This window comes from Arachis hypogaea, chromosome 17 (genome assembly GCF_003086295.3).
Source record: "Arachis hypogaea cultivar Tifrunner chromosome 17, arahy.Tifrunner.gnm2.J5K5, whole genome shotgun sequence".
NCBI lineage: Eukaryota > Viridiplantae > Streptophyta > Magnoliopsida > Fabales > Fabaceae > Arachis > Arachis hypogaea.
In genome coordinates this window covers 1,688,428-1,704,454 of record NC_092052.1, presented here as the reverse complement: position 1 = coordinate 1,704,454, position 16,027 = coordinate 1,688,428, and the positions used below count along the sequence as shown (strand labels likewise).

The following is a 16,027-nucleotide window of genomic DNA, read 5'->3' as shown; positions in this document are numbered from 1 at the left end:
GTGATTTCCCACCATTTGATATAATCTCACACCATTAAAAACACTATTGATGGTCAAATGATGGTTACAAAACACAAAAGTTGCTGGCCCAAAACACAAAAGTTGCTAACCCCTAGCACTCCTCAGTTCCATATACATATCCTATTGCCACTGGCTCCCAACCAAATCCAAATTTCTCTTCAGCTTGATTTGTTCCAGAGGATAAAGGTTCTTCTTCAAGGTTCTTGTTGCATTGTATTGACAACGGAAATCCACATAACCCCATGTTCCCTTGGTAGGAATCCTCTCGAAATGTATCAAACTGTTTTCCTCGTGGTATTAGTCCTACAAGATGGTTGCTGGAAAGATTCAAGAATCCAAGAAAGTTTAGATTGGTCAATTCATTTGGGATCCGACCTGTGAGCATATTTGATGAGAGGTCCAATGATTCAAGTTCTGTCAAATATCCCACGGATTGAGGAATAGAACCAATGAGTTTGTTATGGGAAAGGTTGAGTGCTATGAGTGCATGAACCTCTCCAATAACATTTGGAATCTCTCCTTCAAATTTGTTCTCTGACAAATCAATATATGCAAAGATGGCTGGAATTTTTGTGTAAGCTCTGCTCACCCCTTTAACTGTTGCTATCAATGAGTTAGCATACTCTGCTTGAGTTTCATAACTTATTGCAGAGTAAAAGCGACTATTCATGTAACTCAAAACTCTTCCCACTTCAGCATGAACAACATTCTTCATGGCTTGGAAATTCTCAATGAAGTCTTTTGGCAACAGGCCACTAAAATGGTTGCCTGATGCATCAAAGATAATTAAACTTGGAAATGGATGCTTGGTTGTCAAGTTATTACCAACAGGACCATAAAACTTATTGTCTCTTAAGACCCAACACTTTCAAAGATGTCAAATTCTGAAGCCAGTAGGGAAAGGTATCCTCTATTCGATTCTTGCCAAGAATTAAAACCTCCAGCTCTGTGCAGTAGGGAAAGTTATCCTGTATTCTATAAAATATTATTAGTGTAAATGTAAAAACAAATCAAGTATTTTTTAGTATATCTTACAGAAAATTTACCAATAACTCATTTTATACATCATAATTGAACTGATAGAGACAAATTAAAAAAAAAGGAACAAAATTCTTGTCAAAGTCAAAGTCAAAGTTCGAAAGTAGTGCTACTTTAGTACTAAACTACTAATAGTAAATTCCGAGAGATTAAATTTTATTATTATTTTAATTTTTAATTGTTTTTTTCTTTTTGGCCTAATACTCTATGGATTCTTATATGTCTCTATGTAGGTTAAGCTCACTAGTCCGCTTAAGCAAGTGTCAGGAGTTCGAATTCCGCCTTATGCATGCAGCAATCCATTGGCCAGCGACAAACTCTTAAATGGAACTTAGTACTGCGACAAATTAATCCTTGACTTGTCGGACTGGAGAATACCGTGAAAAATTAAAAAAAAGGTAAGCACAAATTTATATTATTATATGCCATAGAGTCTAAAATTTCAAAAAGAAAAGAAAATAACATACATAGAAAACATTACCATATCATCAATTAATAATAATATATAATTAAAGTAAATTGAATTATTTTAGTGATTAGCTCACTAATTCGCTTAAACAAGTGTCCGAGAGTTGGAATCTCCCTTGTACATACAGCAACATTGGCCAATAACAAATCCTGGAGCTAAATTGTTATTAGTTATTATTACTACTATTCCATGGAATGGGAACTAAGATAAGATCATTCTTCCTTCTTGCCGTGCTCCCAAAATATTCAGTCATATCCAATTCTCCTTCAATGTCTCCATTTTTTGGAACTTTCCAATCGAAATAATACAAAAGTTGTGCAACGCAAATTTCAATGCTTGAAACAGCGAAATAAATGCCTGGACATATCCTCCTCCCAGCACCAAAGGGTATGAACTCAACATCACAACCTTTGTAATCAATGGAACATTCTAGAAACCTTTCGGGACGGAATCTCTCAGCATCTTCTTCGCCACCCCAATGATTAGGATCTCTTCCGATCGCCCATGCATTTACTATCACTTGGCTGCCGGCGGCTATGGTGTAGCCGTTGATCTCACATGTCTCTCTGCATTCTCTTGGAAGGAGTAAAGGAAATGGAGGGTGTAATCTCATTGTCTCTTTGATAACTGCTTTTAGATATGTTAGATTCTCAAGAGATGATGATGATGATGATGATGATTCTTTGGTGCCAAAAGCTTTTCTAACCTCTTCTTGAGCTCTTGCCATTGCTTCTGGATTCTTCACTAGCTCAGAAATTGTCCATTCTATCACTGCAGATGATGTTTCAATTCCGGCACCATATAGATCCTGACAATCCATGTAAATTAAATGAGTTTTAAAGTTTTATCATACAATAATCCTGTTATTTGAACTCTAATGTTGGTGATTATATCATGTTAGAATTTTAAATAGTAAATAAAATTACAGAAAATATTATATATATAGTTTAGTTAAAGTCTATCTCTGAAAATAAGAAAGTAAAGTAATAATACTTTACATAAAATTAAAGGTGGATACTACAATGAAGATTTTATAAGCTTTTTATTTTTATTATGGAGAAGGGATTGGAGTAGGACCTATATATGGAGGGCGTGTGAGCTTTATAACGGTGTGGGATCAGGTAAGGACAAATCGGACGGTCCGAAATCTCCATTACAAAACGGACGGTCCGATTTGCTACATCTAAAATTCGAATTTCTCTCTATGCAAATCCGACCATCTGATTTGTCCCTATTATTTTTCTTCTCATGCAATTCACATGGTCCGTTTTGTGAGCTTAGCATGTCAGAAAATTCTGCCCCACATTGATGTTAAGCACCACTATAGTAACATAACTCAGTACAACACATTCATCACTCCAATTAAAAAAAATGAGCCGATTATATAATTGTCTTCATGTGAATATATTTTTTTTTACCTTTAGATAATGGATTGTATAGTTAAATTTTGATATTTAAAAAAGTGTTATTTTTGTTTAAAGTGTGGCTAAATAAATAAACCACACTTTTAAACAAAGTATCTTCATGAAAAGATATTTTTGTCATCTTCATTTGAGTAGTTGCCAAAATTAAATACTAAATATATATACTAAATACCTCTAGGTACTTAAACTAATTGGATATATATATAATCCTTACTAATAAAAAACAAGATTTAATTACTCTATTGGTCCTTATAGTTTTGTAAAATTTTTAATTAGGTCCTTATATTTTTTTTTAATTGGATCCTTGCACTAATTTTTTTTCAATTAAGTCCCTCTTAGTAGTAATTGGCTTAATTTTATAGAGACCCAATTAAAAAAAATGGTATAAAGACCTAAATAAAAGGAAAAAAAGTGTAGAGACTCAATTAAAAAATAATTTGTATAAGAACTCAATTAAAAGAAAAAAAAATATAAAGATCTAATTAAAAATTTCGCAAAATTATAAGACTAAACAGAGTAATTAAAGCAAAAAACAATAACACTACTCTCAATATAAATATATCAACGAGGAAGAGACTTTGAAGTGACATACATGAAGACATTTAAATTCTGAGGGACTAAACTATTTAATTTCTTGATTGGTGTTAGGTTTCATACCTGGCTGCCACTCACCATCAAATATTAAATAACCAATCCCTTAATAGCTAATACGTTAAACAACTTTATGTGAATAGTAATAATAAAGAAATGGAGAGCACGATTTTGGTGCAACATATCCACCTACTCCAACCTTTACTCTATGGTCCAAGTAAGTAGACTAAATTATTATGCATGCACGAGTGTATATACATTAAGGTAGAAACTCATGTGCAGTTGACTTCACGTGAAATTGATACTTGAAAAGCGTTAGATGATTTAACTGATTTGACTAAATTTTTATCTAACGGCTCTCAAATATCAATTCCTCAAATATTAATTTTACGTAAAGTCGACTTCACCTGAATTTTCACCGTATAGTAAATGATGATCATGTCACAAATAATCCTAACTCCCAATAAAAGGATGAAAAATAGAAATATCACAAACAAAAAATAAAAAACAAAATGTATACTTACAAAAACAATAGCTTTGACATTGTTGATTGTCATAGGATATTCATAAGCTCCATGATCTTCCACAATATTTAGGAGAATAGAAAGAAGATCCACCGTGTGAGATTTATCCTCATCATCCTCATTATTTTTCATCCTTATTATTTTATTTTTTATAATATTTTTAATTACAATATCAAAATTTTTATGCACCTTTTCCGTCTCGCGTTTCGCTCCACTTATATAATGGAGCCATGTGTGAGACGGAAAAAGACTAAATACAACAAAAACACGTTCCACAATCTTTCCAAGATTCTTCAACAATGAAATGAATTGTTCTTGATCCTTACACTTTTCTCCAAAAATTGCCCTAGCAGTGATTGCACTTGTCAAAGAAGCAACTTTCTCACTAAGATTAACACAAGATTCAGTATTATCAGAAATCCATGTTATCAAATTCATTACCTCTTCTTCCCTTATTGATTTGAACGAACTCACACGCTTAGGGCTAAGAAGTTCCATTGAGCATATTCTTCTTAGTTGCTTCCAATAGCCACCGTATCGCGCGGTGGCTATGTTGGTGGAACCATAGGTCAAGATATCTGCACCCAAATGTCTAGGTCTTTCGGCAAAGTTGATATCAAAGGTTTTAAATACTTCTTTGGCAACTTCTGGAGAAGAAACTACCATGATTGATGCTTCACCGAGTTTAAAGTGCATGAGAGGACCATATTTTTTTGCTAAGTCTCTCATACGATGATGGGGTAGAGATTTTCCAACTAAGTGGTGTATGCTACCGATTAGAGGTAGTGTCCATGGCCCCGGAGGAAGCTTCTCTTTTTTCTTGCTTGTGACTTTGGATTTCTTATCTAACAATTTGAGAAGTTGTGATATGAAAAGGATGAAGATTATTAACGAAAATAGAAAGAAGGGTAAGGATGATGATGAGGAGTAGTGATGATGCTCCATGAAGAAATCAAATGTGTAGAGAAAGTGAGAGCTAAGTGATTATAAAATTAAGCTAGTGCTTCTATATTTATAGAGTATGAAACGGATGCATGTATAAATATGATTAAAAACTCAGATCCAGTCGACTTCACGTGAAATTAATAGACGAGAGCGGTTAAATGAAAATGAAGTCGACTGCACTTGAGTTTTCATGAGTAAATTTTTAAAAGGAATTATAATTTTTTTATTAAATAAAAAATATTTTGTGTATTTATATATTCTTATTTCATACTTAATGTTAACATGTATTTTTGTTTACTATATATATATGATGCACTTTATTGTATCGAATAGAATGGATACAAATAATAACTCGAGTAAAGTATTGTTTTTGTCTCCAACGTTTGGGGTAAGTTCTAAAGTTGTCCCTAACGTTTCAATCGTCCTATTTAAGTCCCTAACGTTTTAAAATTGACTCAATGTTGTCCTGCCATTAGGATCCGTTAATAGAATTGATGGCAGGACAAAATTGAGATGATTTTGAAACGTTAGGAACTTAAATAGGACGAAAACATTGGGAATAAAAACGATACATAGAAATAAATTTTAATTTTATCCTTCAATAATATTAATTTTTACTGTACATAATATTCAATTATTTTTTAAATTACAGTTAATCACATTACTTTCATTCTAAATAAATTAATTTTTTTATAATTTTATTCTTAAAGTAATGTAACTTTTTTATAAATAAATAAATTTTACACTTTCATTCTAAATAATGTAATTTTACTTTCATTACTTAATCACATTACTTATAATTTTTTTTAATAATTATACACTTTCATTCTAAATAAATAAATTTTTTTTATAATTTTACATTTAAAGTAATGTAATTTTTTTTATAAATAAATAACTTTTACACTTTCATTCTAAATAATGTAATTTTACTTTCATTACTTAATCATATTACTTATATTTTTTTATAATTTTACACTTTTATTCTAAATAAATTAATTTTTTTATAATTTTATGCTTAAGTAATATAATTTTTTTATAAATAAATAAATTTTATACTTTTATTCTAAATAATGTAATTTTACTTTCATTACTTAATCACATTACTTATAATTTTTTTTATAATTTTACACTTTCATTCAAAATAAATTAATTTTTTTATACTTTTACACTTTCATTTTAAATAATGTAATTTTACTTTCATTAATTAATCACATTACTTATATTTCTTTATAATTTTACACTTTCATTATAAATAAATTAATTTTTTTTATAATTTTACACTTAAAGTAATATATTTTTTTATAAATAAATAAATTTTAAACTTTCATTCTAAATAAATAATGTAATTTTACTTTCATTACTTAATCACATTACTTATATTTTTTTATAATTTTATACTTTCATTCTAATCACATTACATTATTTATTTAGAATGAAAGTGTAAAATTTATTTATTTATAAAAAAATTACATTACTTTAATTGTAAAATTAAAAAAATAAATTTATTTAAAATGAAAGTAATGTGATTAAGTGTAAATGTGATTGAAAATAATTGAATACTAAGTACAATAAAAAATTGATATATAGAATAAAATTAAAATTTATTTCTATGTATCCCCAACGTTTTTATCTTATTTAAGTCCCTAACGTTTTAAAATCGTCTCAATTTTATCCTGCGGTCAATTTTATTAACGGATCCCTAACAGCAGGACAACATTGAGTCAATTTTGAAACGTTAAGGACTTAAATAGGACTATTGAAACGTTAGGGATAACTTTGAGACTTACCCTAAACGTTGGGGACAAAAATGATACTTTACTCTAATAAGATCTTTTAAAATAAATTAAAGGTTAATTTATAGGAAAATTTTACACGTATTAGTTTTTTGGAAAAATTTATTTATTTGAAATTAAATCATTTCAATTGAAGAAATAGACTCATAATAACATCTTTAAAACTTGAAAGTTAACCTAACTAATAATAATGATAATAAAAGAAAATAGCTGTATACAACAACAATAATAATAAAACCACATGGCTGCGTAGGTGTTATAATTTATATATTGCTTGTATAGATGCAGGATTCTTTGATTGACTTAGAAGTTAGAACCTCTTCCATGCCATATTTTTCATGTTTCTTCAGTACAAAATATTTATACTATGCGTGTGTATATATAATAATACAGAAATGTTTGGTAACAAACAATAATTAGCTAAAATTAGCTAATTTTTTTTATTTAATATGTGATTAAATGTTAAATAAAAAAAGTTTCGATTATTTTTTTGTTTCCTAATATTACCGATGAGAATATAATATAGATAGGTGCCTTCTGCTGTGCTCCCAAATCAAGGGGGCAGGGTCCCATAATAACGACTGAAATAGGTAAATATTATTAGGTACTCTAAATGCACATGTTATCTTTGGTGATAAGTGTTAATTGGTCAATAACGTATAACTTGGATTTCGGTTAAACAAACGTGAGGTATTTAAATATCGTCGGATGCAGTAATTTATTAGTCAATAATAAATTTTTAATAAAACTCTAATTAACTTGTCAAATTGGAGATTGATAATTAACTTGTCGATTTGGAGACTAAATGAATCAGTGGATCATCAAAATTAATTGTAGGGCCGTTAAAATGGGTTAAATTTATCAGGTTAGTCTTTTTATCTATTTAAATGGACAGACTTTGCCTCTAAAATTAAACCTGTTTAAATTTTAGGGTAGACCCGATTAATTCAAAAAAAATGACGAGTTAAACAGGTTAGCTCGCGGGCTAAATTGGTAGCCCATTTATTTTTTTTACATTTTTTTCAAAAAAAATAGCACTTTTAGCTAATATTTCTTCCGATCCGACCCAAAAATCCGATCCACCAACTAAAAAAAATATTATTTTTAAAGATTTTTGACTTAAAAGTGGTATTTTTTGTCAAAATATTTTTTAAAAAATAAAATAAAATGATAAACGGGCTGACCCGTTTAACCCGTCGAACTGACCATAAACAGTCCAGACTAAAAAAATAAAACCTGCGAATAAAGCGGACTTAAACGAGCCAACCTATTTAACCTGCAGGCTTAATGGTCCGGGCCTAAATGGGCCGGACTAACCCGTTTGACGGCCCTAATTAATTGTTATTAGCACTAAATTCCGATAAATTAACTTTTGTTATTATTATTTTTTTTTTGGTCCAACACTTTCACACATTCATTACTATGGGTTCTTATATTTCACTGCCATGGTTAGGCCCATGTTCCAAACCCGGTTAATTACTTGAATGGATCCTTAAGGAGTTGGGCTTCAAATATAAATTTCAGTGCAAATTATTCAACCTAACAAAATTAAGCACAAATTTGTATGCAGCTAAGGCCTAATTGAGATTACGCATTAGCATACTTTTTAATATGCTGCACTGGGTTTGAAGTTGAACTTTGGCAATACCAAGTGGTGGATAAGAACCCTTAAAAATGTTGGATGTATGAGTGGATAGTTTGTGAGTTTGTGATATAATGCTTAGGATTGGGAGCAGAAGGTCTAAAATTCAGAAAATGAAAGAGAAGTAACATACAAAACATGGTAGATACTACTATAAAGATTTTACAATTGTCTTTATATGAAGATGCTTCTTTTTTACCATTAGATCATGAATTGTACGGTTTGATTTTGATGTGCTACAAAAATGTTTTTTTTTTAAGTGTGGCTAAACAAATAAAATACACTTTTAACACAAGAATCTTCATAAGAAGATATTTTAGCATCTTCATTTGAGTAGGTGCCACAAAACATTACCATATCAACCAATACTATATACATTATACAATGAGTGCAAACATTTTCAAGACTAAGAACTAACATAAACTTCCATGTATTAGACTAAAGAGAGCAATCTGCACATCATTGTTTTCAATCCATGAAAGGAGAAGTTAGAAGTTTAGAACCACATTTGACTTGCTTGAATGTGTATAGGAACAATTATACCTTAGAAAAGAGTCTAACAATGCAGGACCTATGTACCTGAGTTAACCAAAACTACCACTCCTACTGTCAGAACAAGATTGTGAGAATGGGAGCTTTCTTTTGCGTGATTCAGTAGTTTTTGCTTGCGTTACTCGTGAAATAGGGATATCATCATCATCATTGTCGCTGTCACTGATCTCGATGATATTTTGCAATTTGGATCCTCCCTCAGCTGCATCAAAGGTATGGAAATTGAAGAATTCTAGATTGGATAATGGAATGAAATATATATCTATAGTTATTGCAACATTTTTTAGGTAACATCAATCATAAGCATTTCATGTAATTGAAAGTCTATTGGTATAAGAATAATGCATTCAACAAGTTTGGATAACATATACAATAGGAAACTCTGTGATCTTGCTTGTATAAATTGATCAATTTACTTATCTACTCAACAATGGTAAAGAAAATTTAAACAATAGTATTTTAGAATTTTCTGATACTCACAAATCTCATGTAATTAAGATTTTCCTAATCAAGACAAGAAGTGAACATCAAAGAGAGTAAATTGGAACAATATTCTATTTACATAGCACAAATAATCAATCTTATCCTATTCACATAATTTTGTTTGGTAAACTTGGTAGTTATGAACTTAATACTTGTGGAAGCACCAACCTGATAAACTTCACTAAGCACTATGACATTTTGATTTCAAAGTAAATTGAAATCTGTATTGAATTTATGTTGGCAATGTGTCATAGTAAAATCACTAGAAGAAATTTCCCAATTCTTTCAAAAGTTATTTAAAATATATATGAAAGGGAACATGTTCTGTTAATGCAGCTTCCAAAATACTAGTTCAATGTGTTGAGACTTGAGACTAATATATTGCTCTTAAGAGTTAAGACTCAATCAAACATAATCATGACCTACACACCTAAAAACCTGACAAAATTATATAATTAATGCAAAGATCACTATAGAGTAATATTTTCAGAGTACTACCAATAAAAAAAATGAACATTACTAATTGATTTAGCCATAAGAGAATTTGAAGTAGAATTTCAATACCAGCTGCAGCACCATAAGATTGATGAAAATCTTTGTGTTGCAAAGGAAGAGAACCATCATTAACTTCATCATTCAACTCCTTCACTTCTTCTTTGACTTTAGAAGGAAAACCAGGATCATCAGCTTCATTAATATCATGCTCTCCATCAAAAGAAGCATTACTCATCAAAAACTTTGCACTTTCCTCCAATTTCACAACCCTATCAAGCAATTCCAAAAACTTACAATCAGACTTCAATTTCTCGTCCACCAACTTCCCATTCTTATCATTCAACTCAGTAATGGTATCCAAATTATTCTTCTTTTCAGCCTCTAACTCGGCCACTTTCTTCCTTAATTCATCAAAAGCATTGCCATCAACCTCACATTTCTTCTTCAACTCCAACAACTTAAGATTCTCACACTCTAACTCTTTGTTCTTCTTCCTCAAATTCTCAATGGTTGCCTTGTCCAACCCACTTTCCTTCACTCCTTTAAACAACGTCTCATAAAGCCCCTGTACCTTCTCACACTCTTGCTCTTTCTTCTTCAATTTATCCTCAGCATCAATCCTTGCTAGACTCTGAAGCTGAAACTTCTCTTCAAGTTGACCAGCCTTGGTTTTAAGTTTTTTCTCTCTTTCTACCAAAACCTCTTCAACTCTGTCATAATCCTCTTTTTGCCACTTAACTCGAAGAATTTGAATGAGCTCAGGAATGCTCATCGTCTCCAAGCTTTTGTTACTGGTTGATGAGAGAATGGGGGGTGACCCAGGTTCGGTTTTTGGTTGAATTGACATAACGAGGGCAAAAAATTCGAACTTTGGAGAAAAAGGGGAGTGGGGTTCGAAAAAGTTATTGCCTTCTCGGTGTCTGAAGCGGAAAAAATTGGAGCGATGACACTGTGAACGAGGAACAGAGGAAGATGAAGAGAAGAAGCATGCTTTTCTTTTTTTGTAACAGTGAATAGTGAAATTGTTACCGGTCTGCACTTTGAAACTTGGAAGGGAAGTGTATGAAAATTGATGTTTGATTGTTTGGGAAACTCAGAAGACATCTCTGTAATTAAATGCAAGGAGGGTAGAGTTGGAACTACAATGCAAAATGAAGCAGTATAAGAAAATTGAGAAAAAATCTTATGGAAAAATATAGGTAAACAATGAAAATGTTAAACAATGTAAATAATAGATATATCGGATGTTTATTTTACTAGTGTACGGATGGTTATTTTAATATTAAAATTTAAAAGATTAATTTAAAAGTATAATGTATTTTTATTTGATTAGTAGTTGTTCATATTGTTCAACAAAATTATTGTCCCTGGCATTTCTCAAATCTTATATACACTCTAGAATTTAGATAGTAGATGACTAGATGTCAAAGAAATTTCTTTTCTCTAGGTTAATTTAGTATCATAAAATAATTAAAGGAAAAGAGATAAAAAAAATTCAATGAATTGTTGTTAAACAATAAATACTAGATAATAGAATCTCTCAAAAATTGAATGAATTTATATTGTTTAGAATTTAGATTGAAAAAAAAAAGAGATGGTCAATGATAATACTAAAAAAATGTATACTCTCTGTGTAACGTATAGTACTTTTTTCCTCTAGATATGTTCAATAGTTATAACTAACTAAAGATTAGATTAAGCTCCTAACTTAATACATAGTTACAGAAATAAATTTTGTTTTTTTACCAAAGATAGGAGACTCGAATCTGTAACCTCTTAATTGAGTATAGAGAGACTATGTCATTTGAGCTATTACTCATTAGCAGTTACAGAAATAGATTATCACTATAATAAAATGAAATAAAATATGAATATATATTCTAGTAAAATTTACATTCAAAACTTTAATTCTACTTAATCAATTTTAAATACTTAAAACGTTCTAAACAACATTTTTTATACTAGTTATCTATATAGTCAATCACAGCATTTTTATTCGTATTCAACTCTAATAATTCAGCAACAGATAACAACTTAAAAGGCAACATATTATGGTGATATCCTCTTTTATTAACTACTCGAGTTTTATCCATATTAAATTTTATTGGGAATGGATTTTTTTGGTGAAAAAAAAATTAGATGGTATCAATTGTAATTTTTTATTCTCTCTTTTTTATATTTAATTTTAATCCTATTTATAAAATTAAGTATAAAAGATGACACTGTATTTTTTTAAATATTAAAAAAACTGAAGAGAATCCATTTCTAATTTTATTAACTACTTGGGTTTTATCTCATTAAATTTTAGTAGAAGAAATTTTAACGAGATACATCTACCGCATCTTAATCTCAAAGGTCATCTATTAAATAATATTTTTTATAATTTTTGTTTTTATTATATTTTATTTTCATGTCTCTTTAATGTTAGAAAGTAGAAACTAGAAACACAATCTGACCTAAGCCAAAGCAAAATCCATGCTAATCCACATTATATACGCTATTTCAATCCTCATTAATTACTACTAATCATACCTATTCAATCCTGCAATTTTAAGAACAACACATTCATTACTTTATCTTTTATAATATTTATACTTATCTATAGATATCTGCAGAAGTAAATCACCATTTATTCTTCTATATTTTTTCCACAACATATTTTAGAATAACAAAACAATTATCATGCAAACAATCAAAATATGAAACATTTTTCAATTATGTTCATCTAAAACACTTCAAATATTGAAAACTGTTCCCAAAATAGCAAACATGTTATATTTGACCTGGTTAAACTCAGAACATAAATCTACCAAAATATTACAATCAAAACTCATCCAATACCATATATTTAAACAGAAACAAAAAATATATTCTTTCACATAGAAGTATAGAACAAACATCAAGAGACTGCCACATCTTCACTCTCACTCTCTTGATCCTGATCATCATCAACCAGCTGACCATTAATGACCACCTTGCATGGATCCATGACAGCAAAGTCCAATGTTGGCGCAATAAACCTCACCTGTTCCACAGCTCTATCAAACCCAAAGATAAACATTTCAAATCCATGATTCTCCTTGTCAGTCTCCAAACTCTTCTTCTCCATCGTCAACTCCATCACTTTTGTCTGCAAATCGACTTTATCTTCATCTAATTTTTTCTCCTTTTCCTCTAATTGTAACATCTTCTCCATCAAACCTTTCATTTTTTCATCTTTTAATTCTATCTGTTCTAAAGCGACCCGGAATTTCTTCTCTTTTTCTAGATTCTCCTGCATAAGTTTTTCCATACTTTTCTTGTCAAAAGTATCACTTGCATGTTTTAATTCTTGAGTTCGACCAATAGATAACAATCGACCTCCAATAACCTACAAAAAAAAATTCAATTGCCTTTATAGTCTCATTAAAAGTAATAAATAATTTAATACATTATAAACAAAACTAATTACCTGTAAGTATTGAGCTATACCAACATCATCCACATCATGAACTAATTTTACATCAGTAGAACATTGTCCATACTCATCAGCCATTAACATAAAAGGAAAGTGCTCACTCCACATGGATAAAGGATCAATATTTCTCTTGTACCCATGAAGTTCTTTTTGATTTTTGATAAACTTTTCTATCTCTCCCAAACTAATCTTTTTTCCCGCAACTTTAAAGTTGATCAGATCTACAATTGTATTCTTCTGAGTATCAATCTCCGCTCTTTTTCTTTTCAAGCTAAAATTTTTCTTGCGAGCAATAGGCTGATCCTCTATTTTCTCATCTACCAACTTTCCATTCTCATCATTCAACTCAGTAGTGGTATCCAAATTATTCTTCTTTTCAGCCTCTAACTCAGCCACTTTCTTCCTTAATTCATCAACAGCATTGCCATCAACTTCACATTTGTTCTTCAACTCCAACAACTTGCGATTCTCGCACTCTAACTCCTTGTTCTTCTTCCTCAAGTTCTCAATGGTTTCCTTATCCAATCCACTTTCCTTCACTTCCTTAAACAACGCCTCATAAAGCCCTTGTACCTTCTCAGCATCAATCGTAGCTAGACTCTGAACCTGAAACTTCTCTTCAAGTTGACCAACCTTGGTTTTAAGTTTTTCCTCTCTTGCTACCAAAACCTCTTCAACTCTGTCATAATACTCTTTTTGCCACTTAATTCGAAGAATTTGAATGAGTTCAGGAATGCTCATCGTCTCCCAGCTTTTGTTGCTGGTTGATGAGAGAATGGGGGGTGACCCAGGTTCGGTTTTTGGTTGAATTGACATGATAAGGGCAAAAGATTCGAACTTTGAAGAAAACGGGAAGTGGGGTTCGAAAAAGTTATTGCCTTTTCTTTGTCTGAAGCTGAAAAAATGGGAGAAATGTCACTGTGAATGAGGAACAGAGGAAGATGAAGAGAAGAAGCATGCTTTTCTTCTTTTGTAACAGTGAATAGTGAAGTTGTTACCGGTCTGCCCTTTGAAACTTGGAAGGGCAGTGTATGAAAATTAATGTTTGATTTTTTGGGAACTCAGAAGACATTTTTGTAATTAAATGCAAGGAGGGTAGAGTTGGAACTACAATGCAAAATGAAGTAGTATAAGAAAATTGAGAAAAATTCTATATATACACTCTAGATGAGTAGATGCCAAAGAAAATTTTTCCTCTACGTGAATTTATTATCATAAAATAGTTAAAGGAAAAGAGATTTAAAAAATGAATGAATTGTTGTTAAACAATAGAAGATAGAATCTCTGAAAAAGTTGAATGAGTTTCTATTGTTTAGAAGTTAGAATTTAGATTGAAAAAAAAAATAAAAATGGGGGTGGTCAATGATAATACTAAAAAAAATTATATTAAATATCTTGTTTTATTAAAATTTGTAGTTTCTCACTATGTATAACGTATAGTACTTTTTTTCCTCTAGATATGTTCAATATTTGTAACTAATTAAGATTAGATTAAGCTCCTAACATAATATATAGTTATACTCTACTAAAATTTTTACATTCAAAACTTTTATTCCTTAACTTGAGAACTTGTGTTAATAAAATTACATTTTATTCTGCTAATATATATATATATTAGTGAAGATCATGGGAGGAATTTGGTGCTTGTTGGTGACTGGTGAGTGATATGTGATAGGAATCAACTCCAAATCATATTTTCTTACAGATAAGCCAAAGGATTCAGCCATGTCAAGTTCTTCAGGTTTGTTCCCATTAGGCTCCACCTTCCAATCAAAATGGAAAAGCAAACATGCAAGCGTGAATTCAACATCAACAGCCCCAAATGTGATCCCTTGACAAATCCTTCTTCCACCACTAAATGCTATAAACTTGTATTCTGAATCTTTGTAATCATCTGATGAGTTATCATCATCATCAATGAAAATGAAAATACTAAAAAAACGAGTGATCTTAAGGGAACTCTATTACATGCAAGGCTTCATATTCAAAAGAATACTAATCAATGATTGCTTTGACAAAACTGTAAAAGCTTGAAGAGAAAGAATCATACGAGTGTCATGACATCAATTCAATTTTTGCATGATTTTTGAACTGAAACATACTAACCAAAATGATTGCTTTGACAACACTGTCAGATAAGGGATATTGGAGATCATTCTGCTTTTGAAGCCTTAAAAGAATATCAACAATATCTTCTCCTCCTCCACCACCACTGTAATTTTGTCCCTATGATCTGTCACAATGTTCTCAAGTATCCTATCCACTTCTCGGTGAAGCTTGTCGATTTTTTTCCTGAACCCGGTAAGAACCTCAAGAACTCCAATGGAAGGATACAGATCAACAACAGAGAACTCTGAAACTGCCTCCATGACATCCTTCATGAATTCTATATACACTTCTTGATAAACTCAGAAGATGCAAAAGATTAGATGAAGAGTGGTTTTGTGTGGTACTCACACTCTATCTAATAACATGGTATGTATCAACTTGGTACGCCAAACAAATAATACATCTCTGATAAGTATTTTTTTTTTTTTTTCAGTATATTTTAGTCCGATAAGCTAATGTCTAATGCGTCCTGAATTGGAACTCC

At 30.6% G+C, this 16,027-nt stretch overlaps 4 protein-coding genes across 4 annotated transcripts; all 4 read right to left on the bottom strand.

The window, feature by feature from the left end:
* Positions 1-112: 112 nt before the first annotated feature.
* LOC112765723 (receptor-like protein 9DC3) lies at positions 113-736 on the bottom strand. The gene has a single exon (XM_025811584.1). The coding sequence runs from the start codon at positions 734-736 to the stop codon at positions 113-115; it is 624 nt and encodes a 207-aa protein (XP_025667369.1).
* An 808-nt stretch (positions 737-1,544) lies between these two features.
* LOC112766476 (desmethyl-deoxy-podophyllotoxin synthase) lies at positions 1,545-5,081 on the bottom strand. The gene is made up of 2 exons (XM_025812374.3): positions 4,068-5,081; positions 1,545-2,336 (listed from the first exon to the last, which is right to left on the bottom strand). The coding sequence occupies exons 1-2, from the start codon at positions 5,010-5,012 to the stop codon at positions 1,695-1,697; spliced, it is 1,587 nt and encodes a 528-aa protein (XP_025668159.1). The 5' UTR covers positions 5,013-5,081; the 3' UTR covers positions 1,545-1,694.
* Positions 5,082-8,747: 3,666 nt separating this feature from the next.
* On the bottom strand, positions 8,748-11,064 carry LOC112765824 (uncharacterized). Its single transcript, XM_025811686.3, has 2 exons — positions 10,047-11,064; positions 8,748-9,201 (listed from the first exon to the last, which is right to left on the bottom strand). Exons 1-2 carry the CDS (start codon positions 10,822-10,824, stop codon positions 9,032-9,034), a joined length of 948 nt encoding a protein of 315 aa, XP_025667471.1. The 5' UTR covers positions 10,825-11,064; the 3' UTR covers positions 8,748-9,031.
* Positions 11,065-12,735: 1,671 nt separating this feature from the next.
* LOC112765823 (uncharacterized) lies at positions 12,736-15,638 on the bottom strand. The gene is made up of 3 exons (XM_025811684.3): positions 15,541-15,638; positions 13,429-14,329; positions 12,736-13,347 (listed from the first exon to the last, which is right to left on the bottom strand). Exons 1-3 carry the CDS (start codon positions 15,588-15,590, stop codon positions 12,877-12,879), a joined length of 1,422 nt encoding a protein of 473 aa, XP_025667469.1. The 5' UTR covers positions 15,591-15,638; the 3' UTR covers positions 12,736-12,876.
* Positions 15,639-16,027: the final 389 nt, after the last annotated feature.

Bases quoted from the DNA above. Each gene is read 5' to 3' on its own strand.
- LOC112765723 (XM_025811584.1), bottom strand. From the start codon at position 736: ATGAAGAATGTTGTTCATGCTGAAGTGGGAAGAGTTTTGAGTTACATG.
- LOC112766476 (XM_025812374.3), bottom strand. From the start codon at position 5,012: ATGGAGCATCATCACTACTCCTCATCATCATCCTTACCCTTCTTTCTA. The intron at 2,337-4,067 runs GTAAGTATACAT...ATGGATTGTCAG, and splicing joins ATGTCAAAGCTATTGTTTTT to GATCTATATGGTGCCGGAAT.
- LOC112765824 (XM_025811686.3), bottom strand. From the start codon at position 10,824: ATGTCAATTCAACCAAAAACCGAACCTGGGTCACCCCCCATTCTCTCA. The intron at 9,202-10,046 runs GTATTGAAATTC...CCTTTGATGCAG, and splicing joins ATCTTATGGTGCTGCAGCTG to CTGAGGGAGGATCCAAATTG.
- LOC112765823 (XM_025811684.3), bottom strand. From the start codon at position 15,590: ATGATCTCCAATATCCCTTATCTGACAGTGTTGTCAAAGCAATCATTT. The intron at 14,330-15,540 runs GTTAGTATGTTT...CCATTTTTTCAG, and splicing joins TTGTCAAAGCAATCATTTTG to CTTCAGACAAAGAAAAGGCA. The intron at 13,348-13,428 runs GTAATTAGTTTT...TTTTTTTTGTAG, and splicing joins GTATAGCTCAATACTTACAG to GTTATTGGAGGTCGATTGTT.